This window comes from Salmo salar, chromosome 03, assembly GCF_965601325.2.
Source record: "Salmo salar chromosome 03, fSalSal1, whole genome shotgun sequence".
Classification (NCBI taxonomy): domain Eukaryota; kingdom Metazoa; phylum Chordata; class Actinopteri; order Salmoniformes; family Salmonidae; genus Salmo; species Salmo salar.
Genome location: NC_138293.1, coordinates 69,610,570 through 69,627,296, shown reverse-complemented (window position 1 = coordinate 69,627,296; position 16,727 = coordinate 69,610,570). Strand labels below are relative to the sequence as shown.

The following is a 16,727-nucleotide window of genomic DNA, read 5'->3' as shown; positions in this document are numbered from 1 at the left end:
GTGGTGATTGGCCAAGCATGACACCCATGCTAATTCATTTTCCAAATCATATGCTTAAACAGAAAGACAAATGGTGCACCTAAAGCATGTACAGTGCATTCCATTGTACTGCTCGGATGGCTTCAGTAGAAAAAATATGCATCTCTCCAACTGGACCGGAGAGACATGCATCTCCCCCTGTTCTCCGGCCCTCTGTTACTCACAGACACTGCCATTTCCCTATCACTAGCCCCACACTGTTCACTGGCCATCAGTTAGGGACAGGCACTGTCTCTGCATGATAGCAGCCTTATGTTTTCACGCCAAAGCACTGCTAAAGCTGAGGGGTTGGGTCAAAGCCCGCCAAAAGTATTCATGTGCGCCTACTCTCTCCCATTGCTTATCACAAAGACACCTATCCACCTGGATGCACAGCTGATGCTGACTCGCTGTTTGATCTTAGCTGGCTGATTTGTATCAAGTGATCTCCCCTGTTCATCTCCTACCACGACCAAGTGGTCTCGTTGTGGTGTGAAACATTTTACTGGAGACTTAACCTTTTATAGCTGTGTAAAAATGCTATACCCACATTACATCTGCAATATGCCCAAGTTGTAAAGCTTTCTCCTGGGTGGTGTTTGTCAGTGTATTTAAAGTGTTTTTCTTTCTGCTGCTGAAGGTAACTGGATTGAAAGTGGTGAGGTTTTACTGAAAGTCCTGAGGAGGACTTCTCTAAATGCACTGATACCCAGTTTATCTAAATACATAAATGTCAGTTGATTAAAAGAACCCATAACATATTTTTTGATAATTATGTTCATCTGAAGTTGTAAGTGAAAGTCATTTTATCCTTTTATTTTTTTTCTGTGGAATTGGTTAGTTTTTGTGTAGTCTGGCATTCCATAGGTTATAATGGAGGCTTGTTATACTATTAAGGGGGAACTATACTGTTGTCTTAATGTATATTTGTTTTGTTCCTATTTAAGGCTCTGTTTAATGGAAAATCTTATTAGAAAAGGCATATATACATTGAATGTGTTTATGAAAATAAAGACTTCATTACAAAATATAAATGCTGAGTTGTCGTTTTATTGTGCAATCCTGATGATTAGAACTTGTGAAAGCACAACATCTATGCATTCAAGCGGACAAAGGCTTGAGACCCATGTTCTGTGTGGTTAGGTTAGTCTTCATCTATAATTTATGGCCTTACGTCCTACCTCCCTTCCCATTTGGATAAGGGGGGTTGTGGTGTTTTTTTAATCTAACGACAGAAAACCACACTGCCGTGGTCCTCAACAATAAGAGGTTTCCTGGTGCCCTTTCCTGTCACCTACCAGTTACCCACAGCATTTCTGAGTCCTTTGCAGTTAATCTCTTTGCAATGTTTTGTAACCTTTTTATATTTTTACATCAGTGTATGTAGTCTTACATCATATACTGGTGCCTATCAGTGATCTTCCTTAGTGCCAAATGAGAAATCCTCAGCCTGAGCCCACTAAAGTCAAGTGATGTAAGGCCAGGCTAAATTACATTCAAATGATGTAGGGTTGGGATGAGCCTAAACGCCCCCATGCTTATCACGGGACACTACCCCTTGCAATACAGATAACGCAGGTCGAGCTCAAAAACATGGGTGTAGGTCAGAGATAAGAGACCGTTTACGCTGAGTTGTGAGTTCACTGGCTCCATGTGGGTTTACAGTTATTAGGCCTTCCCTATTACCTGTGTATGTCTGCCACGTGCCTCCTTTGTTCCTCACAATAAGGAACCTCAATTATGCATGTCGAAAAAAATAGCCCACTACAACTAAATGCAGTTGTCACTTAGAGTTGTGCCCTCAGCTTTCTCCTACGGTCCCTGTGGTTTGGTGGGACATATTGTCCTGTTGGAAGCATGTTGTAACCTTACTCTAGTCCCGCCCACAGACATGAGTGAAAATACTTTATATGCTCCACCTCTACAGTTGGGTTTGAGTAAAAAGTAAACAGCTTGGCTTGGACACTCGCTCACACCTTATCTCCTGTGATGCACGCACAACGGTGTTGCACTATCCATAGTATCTCAGAGACAGACTCACGAAGTGAGATGGAGAAAACAGACGTTTGGAGCTGGTTGCCTACCAGTTACGCAGTACAACACAACGCGTTGGCCGCTTTGTTCTCAGAGGAGACAAAAAGATGACAAACGATAACCTGAATAAGCTGTTGGTTTTTTGTGTATTATTTTGTGCTCAGAAAACATCCATCGTGCATGGTGCACAAGCTTTGGAAACTAAAGGTAGGACACATTTTCCCAAATAGCCTACTTGTTTTCTTCACGTTCTGTAACACAAGTGTTTACAATTACAATGCTTATTTTCAATCGTGTTATTGTATTTTGTATTTCAACATAATATGTTTGATGTTTTAGATTTGGGTTAAGATAGAGACAGGTTATCAATTGTCAAAAGTTTGTGTGTTTCCTTGCACAATTTGGTGAATTTAATAGCTGTTAAAAATAGTTATAATAATCACTAATCATCAATAGTCACTCCTCTGGAGCTGTTTGGAGACTTACTTTAAATCTTCACCTGTGTTTACTAAATTGTCAAAACCAATAATGCCCCAACACCCATTTTCCTTGTGGACTAAGACTTCCCTCCCTTGTCCACACAGTGGCTCTGCTGCTCCACGCTGAGCCAGAGAATCCAAAGTGCTTTGCTGAAGGGATGTCGGACCTCACCTGCTTCTGGGAGGAGGATGAGGAAAGGGCTGGCTCTGCTGACCAATACTCATTCATATACACATACCAGTAAGTCATGATCAGGCAAAGCGTTCAGTTAATAATTGCTGCTACGTTGTACCATATCCTCTCACCCCGTCTTGGTAGAGGGTAGCTACCTGCTATGAATGTGTTTTGAAGAATGATCACCTCAATTTTTCATTTAGCCTAGAAACTTGATACAAAGTGTAAACAATCCAAATGTCTCTCCTCCTCTGCAGGAATGAGAACAGCAGTGAGTGTGCCGTAACTGCCCTACCAGCAGCAGGCGGCAAGAGGCTGTATTTTTGCAGGTTGTCCCAGACTCAATTATTTGTGCCCCTTGACATCCGGGTGTTTCGGGACGACCTGCTGATCCACAACCGCAGTCTCTTCATTGAAGTTGTCTGTGAGTTAGAGTTCTGGTTGTGGGTGACTTTTGGGAACTATTGCATTAGTTTTTTCTCAGGATTTAGGAATGACATTTTCTTCTCACGTCTGTGTGTCAGTCCTGTTAGACCCGCCTGCCAATCTGACATTGACGAGTACAGGGACGCAGGGGCAGCTGAAGGCCAGCTGGCTGCCTCCCTCTCTCAAGTACATGGGTGACAGCATGATGTACGAGGTCAGCTACGCCATGGCAGGGAGACACATTGGAAAGGTATGAACAACACACACTCATATCAGAGGTAGAAGTTTGTTACCGGACAACAGAAACGTTTGAAGTCCTTGTGAATAATGGTGCAGTTCCTTTCTTGGCCTTCGGCAGAGATGTGTCAATGACAATGCATTATCATCTCTTGTCTTCAGGTGGAGGAGGTGCAAGCCAGCTCTGAGCTCATCTTACGTGGTCTGCAGTCAGGTACTACGTACAAGGCGCGCATTCGTGTCAAACTGGACGGCGTCAGCTACAGCGGCTACTGGAGTGCCTGGACTGACCCGGTACTGATGGAAACAATGCCTGGTGGTAAGCTTCTTTCTCCTGCAGCAACATTCACACGGTCACCAAAATAATGTGCTTGTCTCGTGAGCTAAACATCTTTGTTCTATTTGTGAGGGATCCCTCCCTTGGATTTCATCCCTGGTGTAACCTTGTTGCTGTGCTATCTTATTTGCAGACTTGGACCCTCTCATTATGTCCCTGAGTCTCATCATCTCTCTCGTCCTCACCCTGCTGTCTCTCATTGTGCTCATGTCTCATCGCAGGTCAGTTACCATAAACAACAACTTTCCAATGTTCTTAGTCTACCACTGTAACTACACTCTTTAGTGATCTCCTTTGTAGAGACATCCTCAGTGGTATATTTATGGAATAAGGCTGTACAATATTGTCTTCAGGTTCCTGTTGAAGATCTGGCCAATCATTCCCACCCCTGAAAGCAAGTTCCAAGGCCTCTTTAAGGTTTATGGCGGTGACTTTCAGGTGAGACAAATAAATCCAGTATTAGTATCCTTGGAATATGAAACTCGGTATGAAGTACCTTGTGCAGTTTTTATCTATATCCTTTGTGTGTATCGTAGTCTGTTCATCTTGACTCAATATTAGTGCCGACTCCTGAACCGCTCTCATTTGGTTTGTCAATAGGACTGGTTGGGCCACAGCACTGGAGCCTTATGGTTGAGGCCAGCCTACTTCTACTCCGAGGAATTCCCTGCGCCACTTGAGGTGCTCTCAGAGGTTAGCCTTGGTCCCGCCTTACCCAGCTCCGCTTTGCCGCCCAAGGCCTCAGAGGCACTTGGTGAGGAGGAGGATGAAGACAAGAAGCTAAAGAAGGTGGATTCTGCATTGATGGAGGGGTGGAGAGAACCCCCCCAGGAGCACTGGCTGATGGACCAGCTCCAGGCTATTCATCAGCACCCTGCACCCCGGACCCAGTCTTCTCTACTGGAGTCCCATGATGCCTACGTCACCCTCAATGCTCAGAACCACAGTGGGGAGGAGCCTCTGGATGACATATTGGAGGAAACTTTGCCCCTGCACGTTCTCTTTGCCTCTGGAAGGACATCCTCTGAATCTCGATCAGACTTGGGCTCCGTCCAACAGAGCTCAGGATCGGGCCGCCTCTCGTCCCAGTCCAGTTTTGAGTCCCCAAACCACACCTGGCCGCCCAAGGGCCCCGGGTACAGCTACATGGCAGTGGCCGACTCAGGCGTCTCCATGGATTACAGTCCGATGAGCTCGAGTAAGATCGATGACATTGGGAAGGGAGTTATCTATACCAATGAGTATAAGAACGAGATCCCTGCACACAGAAGACCCATAGGTACGCCCATCCACTTTGCATTCTGAATTAAGGCTAAGCTATGTTACAGGCTATGAACTGAGGCTTAAAGGTCCAATGAAGCTGAAAAACAGTTGGGATGTTTGTCCAAGGCTTCTACATTGACTCCATCTTCTTGTCAGTGGAATGTAAAAAGCCAGGATGTAGGCTATGTGATAAAAGACAAACTAAAATTTAAGCTCAATGGTTTTGGCGAGGAAAAGTCAAAAGTATCCCTGATAAGGATTTCATAATTCTTTGGATGTCACAAGCTCATTCTCACAATATCTCGTCAATCGAAAGGCAGCTGTTTGAGAAATACATGAACAACTGAAACACTCTAAAGCTGATATTATAAAACACATGTAATGTGTATATTCTTAGATCACTGGATCTTGTAGGTCAATTTAAGGTTATTTTCTATATTTTTATTGAAATAACTAGATAAAGTTGACACTTAAATTGTAAATATTGTGTTTGTCTATTGTACAAGAGTATCACTAAGATGTAACCATGGTCTTAACATGAAGATCCTGCGAGAATGAAGAGGATGTGCAGGAATGTGTTTAGGCAATGTGTCACATTTCAGTATGATGCAATTGTACACCTCTTGCTTGCAATGCTTTGATCAACAAAGGTTGTAAAAGTCATGATGATTCCAGTGTATGAATGTTTGTATATCTGTCTGTCTGTCTAATTGTCACCTCATTGAATCTTACATATTATCATATATTTTGAGAGGCCATAATTGTTGAAACTGTAAATAATTCAAATGTTATTTTGTTGGTTTAAATAAACACCAGTTTGTTGAAAATGTAGGTAATTCCTCCCACCCAACAAACAAAAATTGTGATTTGGCTAAATGTATGGGTAGATTGAAAAAACGTTGTCACATTTTAAGTTGTCCCATTGGTAAAAAAATATAGTTGTATACATAGGCACATGTGAATATGGCAATTCAATGTTGTAGGGCAGGCATACTCAACTCTAACCCTACAAGGTCTGGAGCCTGCTGGTTTTCTGTTCTACCTGATAATGAATTGCACACACCTGGAGTCACAGGTCTGAATCAGTCCCTGACTAGAGGGGAACAATGAAAAGACACAGTGGAACTGGCTTCGAGGTCCAGAGTTTAGTTTGAGGGTGGTAGAGTATCGCAATATTTTTTCCATGGCAAAAATGAAAACAAAGCAGATTAAACTATTTGGTCCTTTAAAAAGCCTGCTGTATGAAAAATATTATGCGCTATAGCATGGAAAATAAATAAATGTGACTCTGGATGACAACAAAATTATTTGTTTCCAACATTAGGGCGGTTTTCCTAAAGAAGTTAAATCTGTTTCATGTTTTGTTTCTTTGCCAAGATAGTGATATCGTCCCGTTACTTAGAATGTGGACAGTAATTGAGTAGCCTAGGCATTGGGGAAAAGGGTATTTGACATCATAACAAGTGAAGTTCACAACTTTCCTTATATGACTGACCTAGATCTTAGCATAATGAGATGAGGTTCTGATCTGTTCAGAGAAGATAAGGAGCACAATCCCCTCACAGAACACAGGTATAGAACATAGCCTAGTAAATATGGGAAAATCTTTTAAAAACAACCAACGTGAAAATTTGTTTAGAATAAAGGCTCCAATCAAACATGTTTTGTTTCTTTTTAGTTTACTAACATTTAGACAAATTAGGAACTAATTAATATTCTATCTTTAAACCCTTTGCTTTTCCGTTATTTTCAGTGTTCATTTCTAAACAAACTGGTGAATGTTTCCTGACCTTTTCATTACATGTTATGGTAATACTGTGATGATTACCTATACGGAACTTCTGACAATCTATCATTTCTGTAACTCAGTATCTCTTTATGGGCAACAAAAATGTCAATATAATGCCTGAAATATAACATAAATGTTAATCAGTTCTGATGCGCTTCCATATTTGATATCTTCACAATGCATTTTTTTTGTACTAATATGATTTAAAAATGTATGGCATTAAAGCAAATGAAATGTTACTGGTCACATACACATATTTAGCAGATGTTATTGCGGGTGTAGCGAAATGCTTGTAAACTGTGCACCATTTGATGTTCTTGTTGTCCTTTAGTTGAGAAAAACGTGGGGAGACATTCTAATTGTCCCCGACAGCTAATATCTATAGATGGGTTGGTTGTTTAGCAATAAAACCAACGGGTACACAACTATGTGGCAAAATCGACAGGGTTGGCTTAGATTGTTGACAACATGTACACTATATTTTGTCTCCAATGTTTATTGAAAACATAAATAAAGTTGTACAATGAGCACTTGTTTTCTCAAATACATAGTTACAGTTGGTGGTTAGCTAGCTAGCAAGTTTTTGCCATATTAGCATAGACGTGACATCAGTCAAAACAAGAAATGGTAAGATAAAACTAGCTGAAATGAGCCACTTAAGATTCCCCACATGTTGCTAGCTATCTGGCCATCCAGAATGACAACACATGGCCTTCTGCCCCATTGAAGTGTGCGCATCGTTTTCGTGACGTTCTCTGCTATCCCGTCTATAGCATCAGCCTAATCTTCCCTCTACAAATGATCTTAGAAAGCACCACAGGCACAACGGTTAGACAGAAAAGTAATGTAAAGGAGAGTTGAATGGTTGAATGTGAAGTCGCATTGTGTAGGAGAGAAGACAAAAGGGCAAGGGAGGAGAACATACTAAAATTATATTGTGCCAGATCAGTCAGGAACCGTACGATTCAGTCGGAGGAGTGGTTTAATTCACACAAAAACTTTGCTGAAAACTTTTTGTAAACACTAGTGAAAATCATTTTGTGCATTGGAAAAAAACTGTTCCCCTTGCATCTCAGTCTTTGGGAATGCAATTGTTTGATATAAGTATATATGTTTTTTGCATGTCTTTTATTTCTTCCTCATCCACTGGCAAGTAATTTAATAGATTTCAAACCATTGTAAACTCCATTGAGCGATTGGGGCAAATGACCAGTCGCCATTCTCGTGCCAGACTTGAGACCTCCTCATCCTTAGCAATAGGGTCTTCTGTGATCCCAGCACCAGAGAGGTAAACATGCCACGTGTCCTGTGGTCCTGCTACAGCAGGGGCAGAGTTCCAGTCCTGGTCCAAGGTACACCTAACCTGAAAGTAGCGGTCTAACACTGAGAGGACAGGGTCTGAGGAGTCCCCACCAGCATGCCCTTCCCACTCGGACTGGAACGAGGCTATGACCCGACAGGGGGCCAGACTAGCGGCTCTCTCTTCCAAGGTCTGTGTGAGAAATGCAGCCGTGTCATACAGCAGAGCAGAGATGTGTGCAGCAGAGGACTGCTCCGCCTGCTGAAGGCCACCACTCACCCCAGGCCCGCGCAGGTAGCCCTCCAGCCCATCCACGATGATCAGCGACGGAGGGGCAGCAGATCCAGAGGCTGATTCATGCAAAGAGGCCACGTCCTGAAGCAAATCTTCCAAGGACCTGGGGTATGAAAACTTGATTTTCTGCAATAAAGTCATGCCAATAATCAGAACTGTTTGCTAATAATCAGAACTGTTTGCTTAGGACTTTTCAGGAAAACATTTTCTCCCTGATTTCTAGGGAGAACTTGGCAGTTGGCCCATCAGGCATGTTTTGTGCTGATAAGTGATGCACATCTCTGTGACAGATTAGGGGTACCTAGAGTGAGCTCTCTTATCTGCTTAGGAGGCAGGATAGTGAGAAGAGATAAGTATCCATCATTAGGCGTACCTCATAAACAAAGGACATACAAATGTATAATTAACTTGCTACTAGAGGTCGACCGATTAATCGGAATGGCAGATTAATTAGGGCCAATTTCAAGTTTTCATAACAATTGGTAATCGGTATTTTTGGACACCGATTTGCCGATATATAAAAAAAAAAATGTTTGCACCTTTATTTAACTAGGCAAGTCAGTTAAGAACACATTCTTATTTTCAATGACGGCCTAGGAACGGTGGGTTAACTGCCTTGTTCAGGGGCAGAACGACAGATTTTTACCTTGTCAGCTTGGGGATTCGTTTTTGCAACCTTCCGGTCACTAGTCCAACGCTCTAACCACCTGCCTTACATTGCACTCCACGAGGAGCCTGCGTGGCAGGCTGACTACCTGTTACGCGAGGGCAGCAATGCGGTGCGGTGCCTGTTCATTTCTCATTGAATCACAGCCTACTTCGACAAACGGGTGATGATTTAACAAGCGCATTTGCAAAAAAAAGCACTGTCGTTGCACCAATGTACCTAACCATAAACATGAATGCCTTTCTTTAAAATCAATACACAAGTATATATTTTTAAACCTGCATATTTAGTTAATATTGCCTGCTAACATTAATTTCTTATAACTAGGGAAATTGTCACTTCTCTTGCGTTCCGCGCAAGCAGTCAGGGTATATGCAGCAGTTTGGGCCGCCTGGCTCATTGCGAACTGTGTGAAGTCCATTTATTCCTAATAAAGGCCGTAATTAATTATGACATAACATTGAAGATTGTACAATGTAACAACAATATTTAGACTTAGGGATGCCATCCGTTAGATAAAATACGGAACGGTTCCGTATTTCACTGAAAGAATAAACGTTTTGTTTTCGAAATGATAGTTTCCGGATTCGACCATTTTAATGACCAAAGGCTTGTATTTCTGTGTGTTATTATGTTATAATTAAGTCTATGATTTGATAGAGCAGTCTGACTGAGCGATGGTAGGCACCAGCAGGCTCGTAAGCATTCATTCAAACAGCACTTTCGTGCGTTTGCCAGCAGCTCTTCGCAATGCTTCAAGCATTGTGCTGTTTATGACTTCAAGCCTATCAACTCCCGAGATTAGGCTGGTGTAACCAATGTGAAATGGCTAGCTAGTTAGCGGGGTGCGCGCTAATAGCGTTTCAAACGTCACTCGCTCTGAGACTTGGAGTAGTTGTTCCCCTTGCTCTGCATGGGTAACGCTGCTTCGAGGGTGGCTGTTGTCGATGTGTTCCTGGTTCGAGCGAGGAGAGGGACGGAAGCTATACTGTTACACTGGCAATACTAAAGTGGCTATAAGAACATCCAATAGTCAAAGGTATATGAAATACAAATTGTATAGAGAGAAATAGTCCTATAATAACTACAACCTAAAACTTCTTACCTGGGAATATTGAAGACTCATGTTAAAAGGAACCACCAGCTTTCATATGTTCTCATGTTCTGAGCAAGGAACTAAAACGTTAGCTTTCTTACATGGCACATATTGCACTTTTACTTTCTTCTCCAACACTTTGTTTTTGCATTATTTAAACCAAATTGAACATGTTTCATTATTTATTTGAGGCTAAATTGATTTTATTGATTTATTATATTAAGTTAAAATAAGCGTTCATTCAGTATTGTTGTAATTGTCATTATTACAAATAAATGTAAAAAAATGTAAACGAAAAAAAATAGGCCTATTAATCAGTATCGGCTTTTTTTGGTCCTCCAATAATCGGTATCAGCGTTGAAAAATCATAATGGTCGACCTCTACTTGCTACATCTTCCAATTGAACATGACACAAAATAAAAGTGCTAGATGTCAAAAGACATTGTTAGTTAATGATTTCAATAGGGAGTGTGGTGCTGTGTTATGTTTATCAAGGTAGTGCCAAATAACACAGCTGCTGGACCAAGCTAGATAGGTCGTTTTTATTAAGGCCTAGTAGTATGTGAATAGCTAATTACCTTCAAATTGTCGGGGCTCAGGTTGGACATGGATTCTTGTAATGATCCTGGAAGGCTCTGAATTTGAACCTGAGTGAAAAATGAGACTTTGAGCCCCAATTCAGAGGCAGCCGTCACCGCCGCAAGTATCAGCAACGAACGGTTGACGCTACAGTCTCCGACCACCAAGGTACTGCATTTTGATGGTGCGATGCTTTTGAAATCCTTCGGTTTTCCATTGTGTTGGTTAAATGTCCTAAAGACAAGCGTCAAAATATCGGCCATATCTTTATTTAGCTATCTATCTACATGTATAAACTTGGTTTATCGTTGATAAAAGTTCTGCTCAATGCATGACGTGCAAAGAACATTTTCGTTTCCCGCCAAGTGCTGTCACTTCCTGTAAGACAACTTCCGCTAGGAATGACAACAACAGACAGCTGTTGTCAAGATGGCGGATGGCTATGGAGGAGAGGAGGGTCCCCTGGACGCTGAAGAAGCCGGGGATCAAATAAAATCAATTTCGAGGCGTTGTAGAGGCCGTCCCAGGCTCACGGATTCTGATCGAGCACAACGACGCCTCGAGTCCCGCAAGAAGTATGATGTTAGGCGAGTTTATCTTGGAGAATCTCACAAGGTTTGGAGTGAGCTTCGCCGGCGAACGAGTTTGAGTGACGCTGGACTTGCGGAGTACCTAATCCTGCTCAACTCCACGTACGGGGAGAGATACCAGCAAAAATACGGAGGGTAAATTTACGAATAATACATAAAATCAGAATATCAAACTAGCTAGTAACTAATATTGTTTAGCTAGATTATCCCCCCTCTTGTCATCTGTTAAATGTGAGTCCTTTCCCCAGGCCACCTCCTTCAATCAATTGGGTTAGCTAGCTCGGGCTATCAACTCAATAGTGCTTAACGTTAACACAGTATCCTCATGCAATAACGTCACTGTCATATTTATATTCCTGGCCGCTAGGAAGACAACCCCAGAAGTATGTGCAAAGCTGAAAATAGGTAAGAAAGAACACCACATTTTATCCATTTACTCTTAAAGAAAAGTAGCCCAACATGAGGGATTGATTGATACATTTATGTCACTGGTGATACTTATTTTCTTACAGGGAAAAATAAGAGAGTGTCTAGCCTTTGTAGCATGGTGACCTGGTACCAGGATCACTCCCAGACCTGCCCACATGAACCGCAGCTCAGAGCTTTGGAACCCCAACCTGGATTCTCCACCTCTGCTATCTGGCAGTGTGATGCTGACCATTCATTTGTGCAGCACCTCTCCTCGCCACCAAGAGGGGCCAGTGAGATGGAGACAGAGACGGAGGAGGAAGTTGACAGGGACACAAGGACAGAGGAAACTGGAGGAATCATGACCAGGAGGAGGAGGAGAGAGACAGATGCCCACAGACAGCTCACTGGTAAGAGATACAGTACATTCACATACTAATTTGGCTTTTAATTGTTCTGAGTCACATGTAATTGTATGGGAACCACTGATTTGACAATCCAGGTAACCTGTATTTAAATGCATCTTTATTCTGTACCCTTGTCTTTCCTAGATGCAGGAGGGGATTTGGAAGTGGCCGGAGCCCCGGTGACTATGGATCAGGTGGAGCAGGCCACGGCTCTCAGCCAGCTCCCAGGTATGGAGGCCCCATCCAGGGACTCTCCACTAATGGAGCATCTCTCTGAGAATCAGTCTGTCTGGGAGATGGAGGTGGTGATGGAGGCAGGCAGACAGCAAGCCCAGGAGTCTGACGACGAGGAGAAAGGTTACAATGCTCTAGGGGAGGACATCAACCCAGAGGAGGAGGCGGAGGACCTGAGAAGAGACAGAGGAGATGAAGGAGTGGGTACATCACAAGATGGCTATGAGTGTGTTGTAGTGACTGCATCCTTAACTGACAGACTGGACAAAGCCGATGAGGAGGACACCACACAGACAATGGGTGACACAGCTGGTGTAGACACTCAGACCAACCTTCATCCAGTCCCAGCCTCTATGCAGGTGCCTGGGCAAGGGGAGCTATTTCATTCTCAGACACTACAGACTGTGGGGACCACCTGTGAGATACCAGACCAGCGAGGAACTCTGGACGGTTCTCAGGTTAAAAAAAAAGACTAGTAATTTGTCTTGGAATTTTATCACAATCAAGTAGCTGTCGTTCCTGAAAGCACTGCCTTTATATAGTAATATTAACATGTAGCCTATCCTATGTCCCTCTGCCTGTCATTCGTAGCTGATCATCATCACTGGCCCCAGCTACGAGGCTTTGGCATCCGAGGGCATCCAGCTCAACATGGGGGGCGGAGACGTGGAGGAGGTCACCTGCACTGTCATAGAGGGCGTGGCTTACAACCAAATGTGCCAGTCAGTGGCAGACTTTAGGACGACAGAGGAAGACTCCATCACAGGTACTGCTGGCACAGTATTTTAGCCTTTGCTTACACCGACATAATATGCATTAGAATATGCTGTAATTGTTGTATATGCTGATTTAAACGATACTGACATTGACAAAAATCAATGATGAGTAGCTTGCTATTCCAATGGTTTGAGATATTTTTCTCTCAGGCCTGAGTGACAAGGAGCTGCTCCAGCCCAGTGTTGAGTCTCATTGCTTGGAGCCCACTTGTGAGAGGGAGCTACAGAGGGGCCTAAGCAGGTGAGTGGCCAGCATGGACAATTATGGGTATCACATCTGTAGAGACAAACTTATATGGACATGCCATTTTCATTCCCATCTTGACTTCCTCAGAGCACTTCTGTAGATGAACCACGGGCATCACTCCCTTTTCTATTTCAGATGTAGGAGGAGCAGACGAGGTCCTGTCATCGAGGCAGACGGAATGCTCAAGATGTTCCACTGTCCGTATGAAGGCTGTAGTCAAGTCTATGTAGCCATCAGCAGCTTTCAGGTAAATAGGCCCTTTTAGGCACTCTCCACTTCAGCTTTTGCCTTGATTTGGAACACCTTGACCTTGTAGTGCCATCAAGTTACGAATAAAGAAAATAGAAATGCACACATGTTGCTGTAACTACCTGCTGTGATCCATAATATGTTCTTTATGTTCCCTGCAGAACCATGTGAATCTGGTTCACAGGAAGGGGAGGACCAAGGTGTGCCCCCACCCCGGCTGTGGCAAGAAGTTCTATCTGTCAAACCACTTGCATCGCCACATGATCATCCACTCAGGTGGGCACAAATAATTCTAAATCTGGGCTATACTGATATACTGTACATTGGCGCATGAGCTAGTAGTAATGTATTCATATGTATCCTGCTATGACGTCTACTGTATAATGCAGCTTTGAATGTCAACCTGTCTCTAAAGCGAATGGTTTTGACCGCATGGAACTTTACTGGGTGATGCTTCACAAGCGCCTCGCATCTAACCGTGCTGCCTATGAAATGATTGCTGACCTGGTTGTAAAATCACCCAACTTTACACTGGTCTGTAGAATGGCCATGTAGAATTACCAAATACAATGGCTGTTAAATACACGGACTGGTTTCAGCAATATTGTCTAATGGGGATTCTGAATCACTTCCAAATAAAATCTAATTGTTGAGAGCCCCAATCAGCAGAGAGGCTATATGAGTTGTGAGCTGTCCTGGCGACTCAACATTACAAGCATCTGAATTCTGCGCCTGCAGGCCGTGCCCAACCCCAACTAACTTTGTCCCCTCATTTTTAAACTAAGTTTGTCGCAGATGCCGTACCCCCGCACATTGACTCGGTACCGGTACCACCTTTATATAGTCTCGTTATTGTTATTGTTTATTTAGTAAATATTTTCTTAACTCAATTTCTTGAACTGCATTGTTGGTTAAGGGCTTGTAAGTAAGTATTTCACGGTAATGTCTACACCTGTTGTATTCTGCTCATGTGACAAATAAAATTTGATATTAATTTTTCATCAAACTTTGTGTAGGAGTCCGAGACTTCATCTGTGAAACATGTGGGAAATCGTTCAAAAGGAAGAATCACTTAGAGGTTCACCGACGCACGCACACAGGAGAGACGCCCCTTCAGTGAGTGAAACACTTTGATCACTCAAGTTTTTACTCCCAGACGGTTTATTTCATTTTCTCTACACATTTTATATTTTGGTTTTGTACAATATATGCAATTTTGTCTCACAAACAAAAATGACTACATTGCACTCCTAAAACCACTTTCTGCAGATTAGAATCATCTTACATGTTTCTCCTTCATCTCTTGTCTCCCTCCACTCCTCTACCTCTTCTGCAGGTGTGAGATCTGTGGGTACCAGTGTCGCCAGCGAGCATCTCTCAACTGGCACATGAAGAAACACACCCCCGAGGCCCACTACAACTTCACCTGCGAACACTGTGGCAAGAGGTTTGAAAAGCTTGACAGTGTTAAGTTCCACAAGTTAAAAAGCCACCCAGACAAACAGGCAACATAAGGCGCAGTGCTGCTGGAATGTGCACTAAATATCAACTGGTCAGGGTCAGACCAGAAAGGGACTGACTCTGTCGACAAAGAACAAGAGAAGAAGAATGCCCGTAGAGACGGGTATGCCCTTTTGGGGAAAGAGCAGCTCTTTTGAATGAACACTCTAAGGACATTGCTTAGTCTCGCTCACTATAATGGACTTTAGACCCTGCTCTCAAAGCTGTGCTGGACACAGCCTTTTTAGAGCTCACAGAGGGAGCCTAGCTGTTGATATAGTACATTTCAGCACAGTTGTTTACATAATGTGCTGTACGCCTCTAAACCATACTGTCTATACCATATTATTAACATATCCATAGATTCTCTCTTTTGTATTCATTTTTATACACTTGTCATCCACAGTTGTAATGTACTTGTTGGAAAAAAGTATGTTATTTTTGTTAATGCTTGTGGTCTCACGTCAATACATGTACATGAACTGATGCCTGCTGGTAAAATGCCAAAACTAACAACTTACATATTCATGGGGAAATTATAATTACATCTTGAGTAGTAATTGTAACAATGTGCATGGATGTAAAGGACATGTCAATGGATTCAGAAAGAAGAGTTGTGTTGTCACACAAGTGGGCTGCCTACATTGAAATAGAGAATTGGTCATTTTTGTCATTGACCTGACCAAGGAGTAGTCTTTTTGTGTGAAAGTCTTGCATCATCTTTCAGGTCTGTCTGTTGTGCTGTGTGTCTATGAACAGCGTGATGTTGTCTTGTGGTTTTAAAATGGCAAATGTAGTTTTTGAAAACCTTTTTTTTCTAAAGATCTAAAGCAGAATCGCTAATTTATAGTTATGTTCTTTTCCTGTTTTCTGTATCACTGAATTATCAATGTAAAATATGTAAATATGACCTAAATAGATTCTGTACATATTTCTGGAAGAGACATTTGTTTTGAGACAAATGTAAAATAAAATAAAAAAGGAGTACTGTATTGGAGTTTGGGATTGTCTGATGTGGCAAGGAAAGGCATAATGTGAGCGTTGTCACACTGACACACAAGGAACTGGCAAACACATATTTTCAGTGCATGGTGGGATGAATGTAAGTCACATCATGTATGTCACCAATGGCTGGTATGACAAATGTTCTAAATAGTTTCATTGATGTTGAGTAAGTCAAGGTACTTGAATGCTAATGCTCTAACCTGATAAATGGTCATTAGACTTGAGCTAAAATCATATACTCACCACAATACTGGATTAAAGTAACTGTCCAGTGTTTCCATATTTCTATTAAATATGACCTATAGGGTAATTAATTACAATATAAGTGAAATAGTTTTACTTCCAATTTATTTTAAGTATGTTAAAAAGCAGCTTTTCTGTGTTGGAATGACATCATCCTCTGAGGAAATACAAGCATTTTTGAAACGGTCCGTTTGAGATACAAGTTTGAGGTGGGTTTTATTTAAGTGTTTTTCGCCCTCCAATTTATGCGTTGGTCACACGAGTATAGGATGAGTCAACAATGTTTTTTGGGTATGAGTTAACAGAATATTAACTTTTACAAGTTAGATTTTCAATGGACAGTTACTTTAAGGTTAATGTTGAAAAATAGATA

The 16,727-nt window shown here is 42.2% G+C and overlaps 3 protein-coding genes across 3 annotated transcripts; 2 read left to right on the top strand and 1 right to left on the bottom strand.

Moving 5' to 3' along the window:
- The first annotated feature begins 1,961 nt into the window (after positions 1-1,961).
- On the top strand, positions 1,962-7,285 carry LOC106601362 (erythropoietin receptor). The gene is made up of 8 exons (XM_014193528.3): positions 1,962-2,259; positions 2,637-2,772; positions 2,964-3,130; positions 3,231-3,382; positions 3,532-3,688; positions 3,840-3,927; positions 4,060-4,144; positions 4,307-7,285. The coding sequence occupies exons 1-8, from the start codon at positions 2,160-2,162 to the stop codon at positions 5,009-5,011; spliced, it is 1,590 nt and encodes a 529-aa protein (XP_014049003.1). The 5' UTR covers positions 1,962-2,159; the 3' UTR covers positions 5,012-7,285.
- A 432-nt stretch (positions 7,286-7,717) lies between these two features.
- Positions 7,718-11,068, bottom strand: swsap1 (SWIM-type zinc finger 7 associated protein 1). Its single transcript, XM_014193529.3, has 2 exons — positions 10,695-11,068; positions 7,718-8,478 (listed from the first exon to the last, which is right to left on the bottom strand). Exons 1-2 carry the CDS (start codon positions 10,956-10,958, stop codon positions 7,927-7,929), a joined length of 816 nt encoding a protein of 271 aa, XP_014049004.2. The 5' UTR covers positions 10,959-11,068; the 3' UTR covers positions 7,718-7,926.
- Positions 11,069-11,089: 21 nt separating this feature from the next.
- Positions 11,090-15,400, top strand: LOC106601361 (zinc finger protein 653). The gene is made up of 10 exons (XM_014193526.3): positions 11,090-11,420; positions 11,653-11,690; positions 11,798-12,103; positions 12,245-12,792; positions 12,926-13,100; positions 13,261-13,351; positions 13,493-13,604; positions 13,768-13,882; positions 14,623-14,722; positions 14,943-15,400. Exons 1-10 carry the CDS (start codon positions 11,125-11,127, stop codon positions 15,118-15,120), a joined length of 1,959 nt encoding a protein of 652 aa, XP_014049001.1. The 5' UTR covers positions 11,090-11,124; the 3' UTR covers positions 15,121-15,400.
- The last annotated feature ends 1,327 nt before the right edge of the window (positions 15,401-16,727 follow it).

Bases quoted from the DNA above. Each gene is read 5' to 3' on its own strand.
- swsap1 (XM_014193529.3), bottom strand. From the start codon at position 10,958: ATGGCCGATATTTTGACGCTTGTCTTTAGGACATTTAACCAACACAAT. The intron at 8,479-10,694 runs GTAATTAGCTAT...ACTTTATTGCAG, and splicing joins TGAGCCCCGACAATTTGAAG to AAAATCAAGTTTTCATACCC.
- LOC106601361 (XM_014193526.3), top strand. From the start codon at position 11,125: ATGGCGGATGGCTATGGAGGAGAGGAGGGTCCCCTGGACGCTGAAGAA. The intron at 13,101-13,260 runs GTACTGCTGGCA...TTTTTCTCTCAG, and splicing joins AGAGGAAGACTCCATCACAG to GCCTGAGTGACAAGGAGCTG. The intron at 13,883-14,622 runs GTGGGCACAAAT...AACTTTGTGTAG, and splicing joins CCACATGATCATCCACTCAG to GAGTCCGAGACTTCATCTGT.
- LOC106601362 (XM_014193528.3), top strand. From the start codon at position 2,160: ATGACAAACGATAACCTGAATAAGCTGTTGGTTTTTTGTGTATTATTT. The intron at 2,773-2,963 runs GTAAGTCATGAT...CCTCCTCTGCAG, and splicing joins TCATTCATATACACATACCA to GAATGAGAACAGCAGTGAGT. The intron at 3,131-3,230 runs GTGAGTTAGAGT...TCTGTGTGTCAG, and splicing joins TCTCTTCATTGAAGTTGTCT to TCCTGTTAGACCCGCCTGCC.